The sequence below is a fragment of the Crotalus tigris genome, unplaced genomic scaffold (assembly GCF_016545835.1).
Source record: "Crotalus tigris isolate CLP2741 ecotype Arizona unplaced genomic scaffold, ASM1654583v1 scf7180000019203.361967, whole genome shotgun sequence".
NCBI lineage: Eukaryota > Metazoa > Chordata > Lepidosauria > Squamata > Viperidae > Crotalus > Crotalus tigris.
In genome coordinates, this window is record NW_024097431.1 from 105,154 (window position 1) to 124,199 (window position 19,046).

At 36.7% G+C, this 19,046-nt stretch overlaps 1 protein-coding gene across 3 annotated transcripts in view; it reads right to left on the bottom strand.

Annotated features, from left to right (window-relative positions):
* GFRA1 (GDNF family receptor alpha 1) overlaps positions 1-19,046 on the bottom strand; it is a 245,027-nt gene that overhangs the window by 51,401 nt on the left and 174,580 nt on the right. For all 3 annotated transcript variants that reach the window (XM_039361114.1, XM_039361115.1, XM_039361116.1), the window contains exon 5: positions 8,004-8,113. In XM_039361114.1, the coding sequence (XP_039217048.1) occupies positions 8,004-8,113 (110 nt within the window). The remainder of the gene's footprint in view (positions 1-8,003; positions 8,114-19,046) is intronic.

Genomic DNA, 19,046 nt, shown 5'->3' on the forward strand with positions numbered 1-19,046 from the left:
AGAAGAGACTGCACATTTGTCTGAAACGGTATAGGATTTCCTGCCTGAGCAGGGGGTTGGACTAGATGACCTCCAAGATCCCTTTTTATATTATTGTTGTTGTTGTTATTCATCCAAGTCATAGTTATCCCAAAGATGCTTTTTCAAGAGGCAATTGGACTTTCTTGTTTTTCTTTGAAGATGTTTCACTTCTCATCCAAAAAGCTTCTTCAGCTGAATAAGAAGCTGAAGGAGCTGAAGAACCTTCTTGATGAGAAGCGAAACATCTTCAAAGAAAAACAAGAAAGTCCAGTTGCCTTGTGAAAAAGCATCTTTGGTGGTATATCTGTGTATGTATCTGTGGTAAATGTGGCTTGATTGATTATGACACTATGAGTCCAGCACTAACTGCTTTAATGCATCAGTGAAAAATATCTGAATCTTCAGACTGGCTATTCTTCATATAATAAAGTACTATTTTAAGTATAGAACTAGATCTCCTAAAGAGTTTAGCATTTAGTACTAATGTACAAATAATGTAACAGAAATCATTATTCAGATTCATTTATTTTGTGATCCTGAAGAATAACCAATACAGCTAGGTAATCTTAAATAAAAATTATAATATAACAAAAAGTACCCTGCAAATCTAAAGTATTATCACCATTTTCACGTGGTTGCTCAGGACCACTCCAGTACAAGAAATAGCATATGAGTTGAGAGTGGTAGAAACACAAAAAGAAGGAAAATATTGATGATTACTAACAAAAGAGCTTGTTTTTACTACAGAGGAAAAAAAGTATACTTTAATTACACTTTTGAAAGTACAGAATATCATATGGACGTATTGGAATATTTCAAAAATTTGGAGCAAAGCAGCTTTCTCCAACATTATGCAGTCCAGATGTGATAGTTTGTAACATCCAGCTGTTGGCCACATTGCCTTGGAATTCTGGGAATTATACTCTAAAAGAGAAATAACTTTCTTCAGAAGAGTTTAGATATAGATATGTTATTCATGATACACATTAATATTTGAAAAAAGTAGCATAGTTAAACAGCAACTCTGATGAAGTAATAATAATTATGTGGTAATAGTACTATGGTTAAATATTCAGATTAAAAATATAATGTGAAACTGGAAAGCAGGAAAAAAATACGTTTCACAACATTTTTTGAGTTCTTGAAATATATATATATATATATATATATATATATATATATATATATATATATATATATATTCAGGACAAAATTAGCAATATGTTCACTATTTTCTTGATTTGTAACAGGCATAATTTAATTCACTAGGACTCTGGCTGAAATTGTGTAAAAGAATTGAATCACAATGAAATTAATAGTTGCCATAGTCGGATGGGAATCAGGTTTATGTACAAAAGGACATACTCATCAATTTCACACTCTTGAATTGCTATTAGACTCTTTTGAATAAGATGGCAAATTTAGTCTCTGGGTCCATTTGGAAATTCTGGCAAATAACACTAGTGATAACTGCCTACTATCTACAGAAGCTCGGGAAACTTCAGTAACAGAGCTTTGAATTAATGAAATGCAGGTGGAAGAATGCAGACAAACAAACAACTATTACAAGTCCTATTAATCAAGGCTTGATGAAAGATAAATAGGAGGGCTAAATTGAAGAATGACTCTTATGTCACATGCATACCGGAATCAGGAACAAAAAGACTAATAAAGTTCTCCCATTCAAATGAACACTACAGTAACAGCTAGATATTGTATCTGGTGCACAATTTATATCATCAGAAATAAAGCTATTCTAAATGAAAACACAGAATGAAATTGATAAATTCAAGAAAAGGGAGCTACTATGGAAAATGCTTCTAAGGGTAGATTCTTCACAGACATGAGAAACGGAAAGGGATATTAAATAAAACAGGCTAGAACCATTAAAGCAAGAATATATTCTCTCTCTCTCTCTCTCTCTGTGTGTATGTGTATTTAAAACCATATTCCTGAAAAAGAAGAAATTGGAGGACTTTCAAAGTATTTGAACACCTGGTCTAGTTCACCACATTGATTTTATAACCCATGTGGTATAGCAAACAACATGTGTTAATCCGTTCACTATTAAACAAAATACAGAATGGAATATTGCTGTTTAATCCACACATAGTTTGGTCAAATTGATGGTTGTGATTGTGACTGATAATTCAGATGATCGACTTTGCATACTACAGTGTACTCTGGAACAAAGGATTAAGTGTTCAGGTACATACCGGGGCCACTGAATATTTAACTAAATATGTGACAGAATACTTTCCTCTGTTATTCTCTTGTTTGTTTTTTATAGTTTTTAATAAGTTTTAATAAACCACAAATAATGACGGGGTTTTTACATATTTATCCATTGTTTTTAGCTATGTTGCATACTACCCAGACTTACATTTGGTGAGCTAGGCGGCTATATAAATTAGATAAATAAATGAAACAAATAAATAAAAGATAAGAGCGAAGAATTTCTGCTCTTCCTTCTCCTCATTATGCAAACTGTTTGCAAGAGATGTTCCACATCATGTGGAAACATATACAAAGCAATACTTTTCAAATTGTTGAAGTACCTGTGCCTTTTTACCAGAGTCTGCTTTCAGAAATGTTTGAAGCTATTTTAATTATTCAAAGGGAGATGCGTTATACTCAATCCCAGGCTAACAGCATTATACTGTTACAGTATTATATATCATTATTATATGTGACAAGGCCTGGAAGTCAGGAAGTGTGGCTGAGCTGTACATTGGTCATGTTGATTTGAGATGAATGAGTTTGTCTATTACCTCAGCTGCTCTTTCTTTGCTTGTTGTTTTCCTGTTTTCATATTTCATTTTAAGATTGTTACCCACCCAGGGTCATGAATTTGGTGTGGGCAGCCCAATAAATAAACAACTGTATATGTGTAATCCAGTTGATATATACATTTGCCCACAAGGATAGCTAATAAGCAGGAATGGATCACAGTTTGTTGATATGTGGAAGTATAAGGAATCAAGAAAAAGGTCCTACTCAATCTGGAATTTGTAGCAGTATATACCAAAACAAATAATACTGTTAGCTTCTAATGTGGCCAAATGATAACAGACTGAGCAAACAGTTGTCTTGCGGGACCACATTCTTTTTTTTTTTTTTTTTTAGGGCCTAGAGTTTTATCATCTGGGGCCAATATAGTTGCTTAAACATAGTTTTGTGTAATGGTCATATGTTTGAAAGGTGATGATCACTGGCTTCCAACAACTATTCTTTCGTGACAAGTGGCAACAATATTAAGTCACATGGTTTTCAGAGAGGGGCTGCTTTGTAATAATCCCATCAGTCTAGAACTCCTCTTGGAGAGAAAAGAGGCATGGTCCCTTCTGATTTAGAAGAAGAATCTTAAGAAATGGTTTACTGTAGTTAATTTGTGGAAGATTTGTATGGATAATTTGCCATTTAGTATTTATATGAGTAAATATTTTACACTGGTTTGTTTTGTTAGCAGTGGTTAATCTAACTGTGAGCATCGACTGATAAACTAAATGATACAGTACTGAATAAAAAAAGAAATGCAAGCAAATTGTAGTGATTTTAGCATGAATAATTGTCAATATTTGAGCTGGAATACATAATATTAAATTTCATAATACAATTAATTGTATTCCATAATAAGATTTTTGAATGTGTAATTTCAGCAAATAGAAAATATTTTGAAATGGTATCTTCCAAACAAACAAACAAACAAAAAAAAAAAACACCACCTCATGGGCAAAAACCTGGGCAAAATCACCATAATAAAAATGAACCAGTTGCAACGCAACCAAATTGTTAATATATACATTACAATAATCTATTTAACCTAGTATTCTAAGCTGATGGTTGGTCTGGTTTGCCAAAAACACAACTGAAAGACTGAATTTTTTTAAAGATTTTTTTTGTGTGGTCTGCAAATTTCTCAGTGTAAGGAGTGTAATGAGAGTAGACAAAGCAAAAATTCTTGTTTTCATTCTTGTTATAAATAAGAAAGAAGAATGTATTTTCCCTTCATAATCAGATATCCACTTATGTTGGTTTCTCAGGATTCTTTCTACTGAACTTGAAACCAAAGGATGTTTTTGCAGTGGTCCTTCTAGCATTTGTGCAATACCTTAGCCTATGGAAACACGAAAATGCACTTCTGGGTTTGTTCTCTATTTCTTTCTTTATTTTTTCTTCTTTCTTTTTCTAATTAGTATCTGTTAGTTTTTATTTTTGATGTTTAAAATTTAAAATTTAAATTTTAAACAGAAAAAAATAAGAAAGGAAAACATACGAAACTGCCTCCCTACAAGCACTATAATTATTATAATATTAAATTGAAGAATAGTTTCAAGAAAACTTCAAGGGAAAGGTATCATATCTGGAACTACTTGCCAGAAGTTGTTATTCTGAGCTAACCATAGTACTAAACGTATTTCTTACCAGCAGCTAGCATTTATACATCACTTTATTTAATCTGATGTCTAAGATACCTAGTTCTTGGTACAAGAGTCAATTTATTTTATCTGTAGCTAGTTAAGCTATCTGTTTGCATTTGCCTCCATAATAATCATTCATAAATTGCCAGTTTTCCTATATTATTACTTTGGTCTAAGAAGAAGACAATGTTCAATGGTGTGACAGCATTTCTTTGACACCTACTGGTTCCGGAGCAAAAAAATTGCAAAAAGACACATTGTTTAGTTGGGAAAACAGAAGTGCCATTATCTTGAACATATTTAAATACTTTCAGTGGCTACTTAAACATCATGGCTTTTGGCTGCTGACGTATCAGTTATTCTGAAGTTTTCACTGTGTTTTCTATTGTCCGGCTATCTGCCTGTCCTTCTGAAGAAGATAAGATAAGATAAGATAAGATAAGATAACCTTTATTGTCATTTTTTTACTCAGGTTGTCAGAAAAGATTTCTTTAATACCTATATGAATCCGATTTGTTGTTTTCTCACCTTCCAGAAACAACAAGAAATGTTTCATGACAGGTGCAAACTCTGAACTTGAAACAAATCAAATTTGCAGCTTTTATGTTATTTACTCATCATATTTCATTCACATACATATATTTACTGTCAAAACTAAGATAATCACAGAAATAGGTGACATTATAGAACTAAATATTATGTAAGAAATGAAACTTAAAAGACTTTTGTCTTTGTTGGAAATGACAAATTTGCCAAACTATTCAATAAGTGAAGTAATAAGGACAATAATGATTTATCTATCAAAGAATTTGAAAAACGGAAAACCAAGTGAGAGACTTGTAATTTATTACTCATCCCATTTATTTATCTTTACTCAAAAAGTACAAGAAATATTTTTTATAATTGTATACAAATTGACTGGGGGAAATTCAAAATCTTGATATAAAGAGACATAGGGTAATATTAGTTATGTATATTTCTGATCATTTTTCCTATTTATATACAGAAAGGAGAAAAACTGTAACTGGGCACCACTCCTTCCAATCCAGATCCTCTTCGTTTGAGCAGGAAAACTAGAGAAGATCATAACCACTGTATCAGCCAAATATAAATACAGGCATCCCCATCACTGGAAATCCCAATTTTCCTGTATTTCTGCTAACAAAGCATTTCATAATTGCTTTCAGCTAGCCTCTCATATAAGATGGCAGGAAATTGTCTCTGCCATCTTATAGTCTCTGCCAAATTAAGTGTTCTGAAGGCTTATATAGTACTAATATCACTTAAAAAAAGAGCATATTTTATGTGCACTGCCATTTTAAATGCTGAAAAGACTAGCTTTCATGTAACACAACCAATGTTGCAATGAGAACATCATTGTTGTTGATCCATTACATTGTGAGCTTCTGGTGGATGGTGAAACACTTAAAATAAAGGCAAGTCACACCAAGAGTATTTACAAGCTGTACTGATGAAACATGTTAAGATATTTAAATTTAGTAGCCGGAGCAGTGGGGTTATGCAGTAAGCCAGAATACATACTTATAGTTGATTGGTTTGATTGGTCTATAAAATGTTATTAAAACTGAATTTGGAAAATGAACATGTAAAACACTGTATGATCCAGTGGGCGAGGAATTTTGGGTATAATGTGATACTTGAACAATGGGAGAATATGTGGATAAAAGGCTTAAAATTCACATTAAATTATAACCAAAACGAAAATTTCTACAAAATGATGTATCACTGGTATTTAATACCAGATAATTCATCTAGAATGTATAAAGATATTTCAGATGAATGTTGGCGATGTCAATGTAAAGAAGGTACTCTTGATCATTTATGATGGACATGTGATAAGGCAAAGACATATCGGAGTAGGATTCATATATTAATGGAGAAAATTCTTAAAGTGAACATAAAGATTAAACCAGAAACTTTTCTTCTGGGCCTAATGGAAAGAGAACTGGGAAAAAAATTGGAACTCTGATTTTATATATGGTGACGGCATCAAGATTGCTCTATGCACAAAAGTGGAAGGATGCCTCGATTTCTACCATGGACGAATGGTTACAAAAGCTGATGGAATTAGCAGAGATGGCCAAGTTGACTTTGCTGATAGAAGAAAAGAACATAAGTACTTTTGTTTCTACTTGGAAACTGCATCTGGACTTTGTGCTTGAGGTGGAAAAAAATGAAATCATGATTTTGGGTTTTACTGATTAGACTGATTTGCCAATACAGAAATGGCTAGTGAATACTACTATAGAAATATAAAATGTTGAGATTTGATTTTAATGTCTGATTTTACTGCAACAGAGAGAGTCGGAAGTCAATGCCTTTTGTTTCTCTCCCCTTTTCTTCACACCTTTTTCTACCATTGTCCCCTACTATTTGCTTTTGTATTTTCACATTTTATGTTATAAATGAATAAAACTAAATTAAAAAAATAGTTGATTGGCTTGAGATTGCTGGCTCTTGCGTGAGGCAATCTGTGCTTTGATTGGTTGCTGTGGGTGTAGAGGGTGGAGTTTCCCTTTTGTCCTGCCTTTTACTTCTGTGTACCTGTGCGCTCTGTGATTTACCTGATGATCTTGTTTGATGATGATGATCTGCCTGACTACCTTGTTTGGTGAATTTAGAGATGTAAAATATATTTATTTATATAAAACTACAAGTTTATATCAGCGTCTTTGACTTCATTTAGACACCTGTTATGCAATTCCCTGACGTCAGTTCATTACAGCAGTCTTCCTAGATGTAAATTCCTTGCAAAGTATGAACTTCAGGTCTCAGGATTTTTAGTCAGCATGGCAAGGATCAGAGTTTTGGAAATTATAGTCTCTGCCTCTGGATGTCATCCAGTTTGGAAAAGACGGTTCCACAAAGTAATGATCTTGAAAGGAAGATGACATAGGCTATATTCTATAAACAAAACTACGGAAGTAAATGGCAATGGCGGTCCTATATTTTATAAAATAATTCATCCCTTTTTTCAAAGAAAATCTAGTTATGCGATATTCCCTTGTTAATTATGTGAATGAATTGAAGTATGACCTGCTAGGCCAGGGGTGTCAAACTGCCGGCCCGTGGGACGGATGCGTCATTCGGAAGCCGCACTCACCCCATTGCCAGCAATGGCAAAACTGTCCCAATATGTTGCACAACGTCACGTGATGTCGTGAGTTTGACATATCTGTGCTAGGCTGGGACAATGTAACCTAAACTAAAGTTGGATAAAAAATAATTCTTGCAAGTGGTGTATGTATGTAGTATGTTTCCTTCTCTAACTACCTTTCCAATCCCGTGCCAGCTTTTTCCTATCTGTGCTCATTCAACCTTAGCTTCTTTATGTATGAGATTATCGTACGCGGAAATAAGTTTTCATTTTTTAAAATAGTCATGGATAGCCATGGATAACTTAAAGACTCTTTTGTGGAATCTACAAGTTATCCATGCATTTTGTTTTTATCTTTATTGCTTTCTCATGTTGATATCAAACCACAAAGCATATTTTACATATTTTTTTAAAAAAAGATCCTTCCCCCAAATAAGCCTTACCAATAAGTCCTGAGTAAGCAAGGAGGCAGTCAGCATAGTTTTCTTTCAGGCAGCTACTAACAGACCGTGACTCAGGCTGGCAGTTTGTGAAAAAGTCTGCAAGACGAGATCTGCAATGTGTCAGAAAAAAAGAAAATAAAAAACCATAATTTTAAAAAAAACCTATCAAACTTCCAGGTGATCTTACCTTTTGCACTTCTTTCTATCAATATTTAATTCTTGTTGTGCATGTGCATATTCAAATTGTTAAGAAAAGAAAGGATCAGCACTTATCTCAGTGAAGCAAAGCAAAAAAAAGTGTGAAAATATAATGGGCAAATATTCCCCTCAACCCACACAAATGTTGCCTTGAAAATGTACATTTTTATACTCAGCTATCTTCCTCCTGAAAATAGAAAACAGTGGAATTTATCAACAATATGTTCACAGTAAGTTTTTTTCAATCAGCGTTTGAAGTCTATCAGAAGGAAACCCACGTCTGTTCAAACATATGGGTTAATTTCTATGTATTTATTTATTTGTAACCTGCCTTTATTACTTTTGCAAATAGTTCAACGCAGCGAGCATATCCAACATACCTTCCGCCTTCCATTTTCCTCACAACAATCACTCTGTGAAGTGGTTTGGGCTGAGAGAGACTGACCAAAGTCATCCAGCTGGCTTTCATGGATAAGGTGGGACTATCCCCCTTTCAAGCCTGATACCTTAGCCACTAGACGAGGGGTCCCCAACCCACGGTCTGTGGACCACTACCAGGCTGCAGCATGCCAGCAACCAGTCCACACAAGCAAAGAAAGCCACATCCACACAAAGTAGGCAGCACAAAAACCACACATCCTTTGGTCCGCGGAAAAACCTCTCTCCACCGAAATGGTCCCTGATGGCCAAAAGGTTGGGGACATCTGCACTAGACCAAATAGGCTCTCTAAATACAAATTGGCAATGTAAGTTAACAATTTCATAGTTAACTGATATTTTTTTAATTAATAGCTACTATAAATGGTTGTGTAACACTTTCACGTGACTCTTAAAACTTCTGAAAGAATTTTACATATAAAAAAAGTGTAGAGTGGAAATAATATAGGTGGACTGGGATTCACTAAGATGATGAGAGTATAAAGAGGATATCCATAGGACATGAATCCACTACAGAAGTGATTAAGAAAAGCACTAGTTCACAAATCCTGCAACTGCCACTATGATAATAATTAAAGAAAAGGGTCTTCAATTTCTGTTAAAGAATAATCCCTAATTATTAAAAGAAAGTCCAACCAAACTTTATGGAATTTATAGTAGGATCTTTGATTATCATGCTATATTTTGTCATAAAGTGTTCTTTTATTTTTTAAAAGTATTAACAATTAAAAGTATCACCCCATTTTCTGAATCATCTCAAAATGGACAGTAATCTAGATTCTAAAACAAAAGCCAGGAGCAGAAGACACAGAAATAGGCAAGCAGAATTATCCCAATAATATTGCAATGGGTGACTGTTACTAAAGAGTTAAGTTATTTCTCATGACTAAGAAAATTATCTGAATGGGAGTTCACTTTGGAAAAGCTGTTGGAATAAGGGCCTGATTATGATAGATAGAGGGAGGTGAATAAGCACCAAGATTAGCTCTGGCTTAGGGTTTTCCCTTAACCGTTCTTTAAAGAAAATGCAGCAATAATGCCATGTCATATAAAAGCAGAGGTTTTCAAAGTGCTGTTTTATTAAATCTATTCAGCTTGATCCTTAAGGAGGTGCTTGCCAATATTGTATTAGGCTGATATTTCTGACTTTCTTCAAGAAACTAGTACAGGCAGATCCCTTAAGTTTTACAAACTTTCTAAACCCCAGCATTAGGGTGTTCTACTAAATTCCATATATTAAAACAAGAAAAGAAGAAAGATTTCCTTTTTTTTTGTGGGAAGTCAGAATCTGCATGAAACAAATGGAGAACTAATGTGCTTTATTGAATGAATATATTAAGAGATAGCAATGGATGGACAAACTTGCAAAAATGTAATGCACATTGAAGCCTACCAACAAGAATCTATTTAACCAGAAAACTCTAGAAATCACAATTTATACCACATTAAATAGGTCCAATTAAGCAGAATAATACATACAGTATTTCATTATTTTTATAGTTTGCTGTTTCCCTTGGAATTATAAAGCATAAAATATCAAAAAGCAAAGAAATAGGTCAGCATTCATAGGCAAAAACTACATTTGATAATACAGAAAATATTGATAAGTTTCCTTGAATTATTTTGCTTGTCCAATAGTACTAATAATGAGCATTCCATTATTCTTTTAATCCTCTGTTTACTTTCAGACTGTGCAGACTCCTGTTTCTACACAAACACATAAAGTCACAACTTATATTTTCATCATTCATTCATTCATTGCTGTCCAGGATAGTGATCCATGCTAATGTTCATGTCTAAGCTGAAGCAAAATAGAAAAATAAATCTTGATATGCGGGTGAGCAAAATTGAAAACATGTTTCTTTTTGTGTTCTGTTTAATCAAGAGTCATCAATATTGGATATTACTACAGAGAATTTTTTTCTTTGTTTGTGTGTGTTTGTGTGAGTAGGAGAAAGACTATATCTGCTTCAAGCTCTTACTTTAAATGTCATGACTGAAAAATAAGAAACTGAGAGAAAAATAAAATGGAGTTTTGAGAAGGAAGAACTAGAATTGTTTTTCAGCAGGATTGATAATAATACATTCCACAGAAATGCCTTTCTTTTTTCTTTCGAACTACTTTCCATTGGTTAGTTTCAACAAAGTGTCCAAGAGGGGAGGGAGGGAGAGGGAGAGAAACAGAGAGAGAGGTGGGGAGAGAGAGATCTTTTTCACCATGAATGTATAGATCAGTGGTTCTCAACCTTTTTATACGGCGACCCCGGTCATAAGCAGGCGGCGTGCATGCGTGGCGCTGCCCCCTGTGCGGCACACATGCGTGGCGCTGCCCTCTGCACGGCATGCTTGCGCGGTGCCCCTCTGCGCGGCGCGCATGCATGGCGCCGCCCCCTGCGTGGCATGCATGCGCGGCACCGCCCCCTGCACAGCGCGCATGCGCGGCGCCACCCCCTGCGCCGGCTGATGAAAAAAATGGCGGATCGCGTTGTTTGGCGACCCCCGTGAAATGGTCATTCGACCCCAAATGGGGTCGCGACCCACAGGTTGAGAACCGCTGGTATAGATCTTGATCTTTTGGGGAAAATGTCTGAGTCCTCCAATCATTTCCCCCAACTTCTTCTATACCAGTGTTTCTCAACCTTGACAATTTTAAAGCATGTGGACTTCAACTCCCAGAATTCCACAGCCAGCATTGCTGGCTGTGGAATTCTGGGAGTTGAAGTCCACATGCTTAAAAATTGTCAAGGTTGAGAAACACTGTTCTATACCTTTCCATATACCCTGTTTCAATGCTAGTTTCTGTAACTCCATTTGATTGTTGATACACACTTTTCCAAATACAAACATTCCACAGAGTTGTATAAAGGTGTTACAGTACTGGCAGTTCCCTTGCTAATGAATACTAGATGGAATTTGCCTTTTTCACTAGTGGGTATGCTAAATGCACATCTTCATTAAATTACTACTAAATTTCATTATGATTAGACACAGAAACACAAATCTCACTAGTTTATTTATGAAGTGAGAGTGTTACTTTGATGTAAATTCACTTTTCACTTACTTAAATTGTACTATTTGACCATTCATCTAGTTTAGAGAGATCCTAATGGAGCCCTTCACCATCATTTATTTTTCACCTGAATTCTGTGGTGTATCAGCAAACCTGATACACTATCATGTATTAAGATAATTATCCTATATTAAGATAATTATAAACTGTATATACTGTATAAGTAGAAAGATCCTTTTTTATTATTTGTATCCCATCTTTATTTATTTTTTTTAATTATCTTTACAAATAACTCAAGGTGGCAAACCAAGCCCACATACCTATTTTCTCCACAAAAACAACCCTATGAGATGATTGGTCCAAAGTCACCTAGCTGGCTTTCATGGCTAAGATAGGGCTTGAACATATATACAGTCTCCTGGTTTCTAATCTCATCCTATATCAATCTGTAACTCATCTATAAGCTAAGATGCTTAGACCCAACACATATTCCTAGAAGACCCCACTTCCTGCTACCGAAAAACTGACCATTTATTCTTTCTCTTTGTTTTCTGCTTTTTAACAATGCAACAATCCATCAAATGACAGAACCTGCCGTCTAGGAATATTTGGAAATCCAAGTATATCACGGGGAAGACTCACCTCTAAGTGCATGGTAAGACAACATTTCCCTTTGCTGAATCCATGTTGATTTATCTTCAGCAAAACTTGTTGCTCAGCTCTTTTTATTATTCGAGTGATGTTTCCAAAAACTTGCCCCAAATAAATGCTGGCCTATGATTTACTAGGTATCTCCTGACTTACTTTTAAAACTAATGTGACTGGCTTCAGTTGGATTCAGATTCCAAGAACAAAGTGCTTTAATGCTAAGTACTAGCTGACTTATGACCAGACTTGTAACTACGTTTACATCAGTGTTTCTCAACCTTGACAATTTTAAGGCATGTGGACTTCAACTCCCAGAATTCCACAGCCAGCGATGCTGGCTGTGCAACTCTGGAAGTTGAAGTCCACATGCCTTAAAATTGTCAAGATTGAGAAACACTGGTTTACATTATTTGACTGTCCTATTGACAGGTGGAATTGGGTATGTCTAGTTCAGGGGTAGGCAACCCAAAACACTTAAAGAGCCACTTGGACCCATTTCCCACCAAAAACAAAACACTGGGAGCCGCAAAACCCTTTTGATATCTAAAATGAAGATAACACTGCATATATCCTTTTTACCTTTATTATAAGTGTGTGTATGTTTTTGTGTGTGTGTGTTTGTGTGTGTATGTATATGTATGTATGTGTGTGTGTGTATGTATATGTATGTATGTGTATATATATATATATATATATATATATATATATATATATATATATATATATATGATTGGAAATAAAAACAAAAACATGACTCTTGGGAATATTCATGTTAGTCAAATAGTAATGATCACCAAGAGAGTATCTATAAAAATAGAATTTTAATCCACCGAGCTTTCGTCAAACACAATTGACATCGTCAGGGTTAAAAGGTAAGTGCCGGGGGAGAGTCTTATATACAGCTGTTTAATGTCTGCTTCCGGCTCCTGGAGCGTGTCATGGGCCCCAGCTGATCGGGTTGGGTCTCCAGCCTACATCCCACATTACTAATCTGCATTCTGTCATAAGTTGTTTCAGAGTTGGGAGTCCAGATCTTTTTGCAGATCTATGAGCAAGGAAGGCAAAAAGATCTGGACTCCCAACTCTGAAACAACTTATGACAGAATGCAGATTAGTAATGTGGGATGTAGGCTGGAGACCCAACCCGATCAGCTGGGGCCCATGACACGCTCCAGGAGCCGGAAGCAGACATTAAACAGCTGTATATAAGACTCTCCCCCGGCACTTACCTTTTAACCCTGACGATGTCAATTGTGTTTGACGAAAGCTCGGTGGATTAAAATTCTATTTTTATAGATACTCTCTTGGTGATCATTACTATTTGACTAACATATATATATATATATATATATATATATATATATATATATATATATATATATATATATATATATGTATATGTATATAATACACATACACATACACATACACACACAGGTAAAAAAGGATATATGCAGTGTTATCTTCATTTTAGATCTCAAAAGGGTCTCTCTCTCTCTGTCTCTCTCTCCCTCCCTCCCTCTCTATCTGCCCTTGGTCTGCCACTCCTCTTTCTTTCTCTCTCTCTCTTTCCTCTCGCTCTCTCTCTCCCTCCCTTCCTCTCTCTCTCTCTCTCTCCCCCTCTCCTATCTGCTGCTCACCTGGCAAGCTTCAAGCTCCAACAAGCTCAGGGGTAGGCAACCTCATCTCTTTTATGACTCATGGACTTCAACTCCCAGAATTCCTGAGTCAGCCTAGCTGGGCTAGCTAGCTCTCTCCTGCCCTTCCTGCTTCCTGCAGAGATGCAGCAAAGGGAGGAGCTCCGCCCAGTAAGCTTTTCAGCTCCTCGGAGAACACTGTGAGTGCACTCTCTTTTACACATACACACAGACACACACACACAAAAAAACATAAACACACACACACACAGAGAGAGAGAGAGAGAGAGAGAGAGAGAGAGAGAAGGATGCAGGGAAGCGCAATTGCCTCTCTCTGTCTCTGTCTCTCTCTACAAAGGCAGAGGAGGCTGGGAGCCACAGGGGAAGGCTCAAAGAGCCGCATGCGGCTCCGGAGCCGCAGGTTGCCGACCAGTGGTCTAGTTTAACGAAGAGAAGGACGAGGGGGGACATGATAGCAGTGTTCCAATATCTCAGGGGCTGCCACAAAGAAGAGGGAGTCAAGCTATTTTCCAAAGCACCTGAAAGCAGGACAAGAAGCAACGGGTGGAAACTAACCAAAGAGAGAAGCAACCTAGAATAAGAAGAAACTGCCTGACAGTTAGAACAATTAACCAGTGGAACAACCTGCCTCCAGAAGCGGTGAATGCGCTAGCACTGGAAGTTTTTAAGAAGAAACTGGACAGCCATTTGTCCGAAATGGTATAGGGTTTCCTGCCTGAGCAGGGGGTTGGACTAGATGACCTCCAAGGTCCCTTCCAACTTTATCATTATTTATCATTATTATTTAAGATTCTTCTTCCCCCCCATCCCATATTGCTTCACACCAAATTTAAAAATGATTGTTTTAAAAAGAAATGTACTAAAAGTAAGATTTGCAATTTGACTTCCTTTGAGGTCTTGTTTTTTCCCCTGTGCTTAACTACCCATATATCTTTTAGAGATGACTAGCTGGCTCAACAAATAGGGAAATTGTTCACCTCAGAAGCAAGCCTAAATTATAGAAGCAAAAGACAATTCCTTTACAAGAAAAAGAACTAAGGTTAAAGGGGAAGGGGCTGAAGCAACTTTCATATTGGAAATCATGGAAATAACTTTATAATGTAAATAAGAGTTCTTTGGAGAAAAAACGAAAACAGAGAACAATGAATTATTTATTCTGCTTGTTAATATTTGGCTACAGCAAAAAAAAGCACATAAAGGATAAATTGTAACTTCTCAGACTATTTCATGAATCCCCTATTTTCCCAAATTCCAGAGAAAAATTTAAAATGTCTGTGGCCTTCATTTTGAAAATAAGCAATACTGATTATATTTTGTATACACTTCAGTATTCATGGAAACATGTAAGCAAAATAATTGAGACCTTTAACTCTTTTTTTATCTGAAATAGTTGAAAAAAGCCATTGATGTTTGGAAATTATCTGAAGCAATTATCACTACAGCCTTTTTAATGATCATTTAATTGAACTATGAGAAATTCAGTGAATGCTCCTTGTAAAGTGCATACTATACATTTGCAAAGGATCAAGAGTTCTGTGTTTAGCCTATTATAACCTAGTTTGAAGTGTTCTTTTCTTTTTGACTCTGAATTGATATAGACCTTGTTCGCTGTCAGGTGATTCAACGGCATACAGAAAGGTGTTGAACTTACAACGGTTATAAGTATAATTGTAAATAAGCAAAAATGCAGGAAAAAATATATTCTAGGTCAAGATAGAGAAACAGATGACTCTCCAAATGTTGCTGAATCATAATTGTCAGTACGCCCATGCCTCATCTGGGCGGTCACAGATTTTCCTCCCTATAAAGCAGACATGTCAAACACAAAGCCCGGAGGCTGGATGCGGCCTGCGAAGTGGTTTCATGTGACCTGTGAAGCCATCATGGAAACAGTGAGGGAATGGCCCCCGCTGCCTTGGCCCTGGCCCAGGACAGCCTGGAGCCAATGTACAATTTTGTGGTGATCATTTATGCTGAAACGCATTCAGTCTTAGCTCCATAAGCCCCCCCGCATGGCCTGAAAGGAACGGTGAGGCTCCTCCAGTGGGCCATGCCTTGGCACTTGCCCTGGTCCCACCCCCTTCTGCCAGAGACCCTCAGATGTGTCCCACTCCTGCCCAGGCCCCCACAGGCACCCTTGATGCAAAGGATGTAGAGCTGGCCACACCCCCCCAGTAGGCCACACCCAGTCCATCCACACTCATCCAGTAGGCTGCACCCACCTTGACCACACCCACCCAGCCCCCAAACGGTAACCGCAAAGCTGATGCGGCCCTCAGTGAAATTGAGTTTGACACCCTGCTATAAAGGAAATGGAAAGATATGGCTGGGCATCAGGCCATGAATGAGAATATGTCTGGCGTGTGACTGTCAGGTCCCCAAAGCCTCTGTGTTTTCCCTTGCATATATTCTACTTTTGGGGCCTGCCATTCTGCTGGGGGGAGGGGGAGCTTGGGATAACTTTCATTTTCTATTTTCCCTCTCTTGCCCCTATCCTTGAGAAAGGAATGAGTCTCCCTTATCAGGAAATGGTTACAGAGAAACAAAAACTGGAGAAGACCTTGAGATGCCCACATATCATACCACCTGTGGATTGGCTGAATTTCAAATGGACATTATAACTTGGTAGGAGAAGGAATATTGTAGCTTAACTATACCATTTGCACAGGATTTTCCCTAGATCTCGCCTTGACTTCTCTACTGTCACTGATCCCTAATAAAAGTATCCTTTTGAGACAACGCCTGTTTCAAGAATTCTGCTTTCTTGGGTGGTTAGTTGATGTGGGCCCTTACATAAGGAAGATCTGCATAGTACTCAATCTGGAGAAGCTGCTGCTCTACCGGAGAAGTCGCAAACGATTTCTACATAGAGGAGTTCCAGGCAGAGAAATGGTCCGAAGATCTCCTCTGCCTGAAAGCTGATGAAAGTTTCTCCAGGGATCTGGAAGAAGCTGGACCTTCTGGTGAGGATTGACCATTTAAATGAGGATTAGGTCAAAATTAGATTTTCATGAGCAGGAAGAGAAGAAGCGGTTCATCCTTGTTAGATCCTCCGTATTACCCTTGCAAGATTTTGTATACTATGCAGGGTTGTGAGGGGTTATGTCAAAGAGGGGGTGGAAATAAAATACTGTATCAAACATGCAAAACCAGTAAAAAGAAAAAAGAAAGAAAAATGCAATCGTGGTTCTTCTGGAAGCCACAAAGTCTTTCCCATTTTACTGATATTGTATTATGCTAATACAGTGGTTCTCAACCTTTTTAATGCCGCGACCCCCAACTGGTCGTAAATCGAGGACTACTCAACCAGTCGTAAGTCGAGGACTACTCAACTGGTGCAGCACTGTTTGCAGAATGGGATTTTGGCGGGCTCAGCAGGGTAGAGAAAGCCTGGACAATTCCTATTGGCTTTTGAAAGCCAATAGAATTAGACTCTATTCAAGAGAGTCTATTCTATTGGCTTTCAAAAGCCAATAGAATAAAAGGGAATAGCACAGCTAAGGAAAAGGGGGAAAAATGGCGGACTGCATTGTTTGGCGACCCCGTGAAATGGTCGTTTGACCCCAAATGGGGTCCCGACCCACAGGTTGAGAACCACTGTGCTAATAGGAAGCAGCCATCCAGAGCAGAATCATGTGGCTGATTTTCTCATCATTCCAAAAATCTTGCTGAAGAATGTTATTTCTACGTTGCAATACCCAAGTAAGGGACCTTTCTGGTCCTCAACTTTAGAGAAAATTAACTAAATTTACTAAAGTAAAATGAACAGAACTCTTTGCGTATAATGGGAGCTATAGGAAGAGCAATCAGAGGCTGACCATCCATTATTTAACAGCTAACAGCTCCTATTAGTAAGTGATCTAAAATCCTAACAGTGGCTTGTTATTACAAGCTAGTTTCATAATCCAGGGTTTGTGGGCAATTTACTTCAAGCAATCTAAAATAAAATTAGTTGGAATTTATTAAGACAAACACAATACACTATTAAAGTTCAATTATGAAGTAATTTTGTCCCATTTGTTAATTTACCTCCAAATTTTCAAAAGTTTCCTGTAACTTTTTTCCCCAATCCAACCAAGGTCTATAATAACTTTCAGCCCCATAGTTCTTCATATATAGAATGAGAGGCCAGAGAAGCAGGCATTTTTTTCTTGAACTAGATTTTATATGTTTACAATATAGAAATATCAGTAATAATACAGAGAAAAATGTTAAACAAAAAGGGAAAATTAAAAAGATTTCTTCTTTGGAATTATGAGAGATGCTTGTAACTGATTTCCACATTTCTTATTTTGGATTCAACTACATAAATAATCAAGCTGTCACATCAATCCTTGGGCTGACTACAATAAATAATGAAATCAGTTCTGGCATCCAGGCACCACTTATCAAGAGAGCTTTTACATAAGGGAACAATGTATCAAAACCAAAAAGAAAGAAGAGTAAAATATGAAGAAGGACAATTTCAAACTGTGAGCATAAACTCACTGAATAAAAATGGTAACAGTAAAATATGCTGTAGAAAAATAATAAACTCTGAAGGATCCTTTAATCATCTTGTTAATTTCCAATATCAAAACATCATTAACAATTTTAGCAATCCTGCTTTCATATTTAATGTTTCATTATTTATTATACTGGATTTCTGATCAACGGCAATAATCAAATTTTGATTTAAATATTTAGCTATTTGCTTTTTCTGATGAGAAAGTAAGAATAGCCAGACAAGCTAGATAACAATGGAGAGATGGCTAACCAAAAACCCTTATCCTCACCATTGATCCCACAACTATAAAGAAATCTCAGAACTGTCACCAGAAGAAATGTTAAAGTATTCTAAGAATGAACTAAAAATGTAAAAACTTATTTCAAAGACAGCTGGCACAAATGGCTTTTTGAAATTCCCCATCTAATTCTTGGCCTGAGAAGTCAGAAGTCTGCCAAGGTACAGAAATTCTTCAACAAGTTTTGAAGGGCTTGTTCCCTAAGTGTAGAGACAGAGGTCATGTAGAGTTCGTGTGCAGCACACTGCCTCGGCTCAAATACATGATCTCACTACATGATCTCACCTAGTTCACATAATCTCACCTA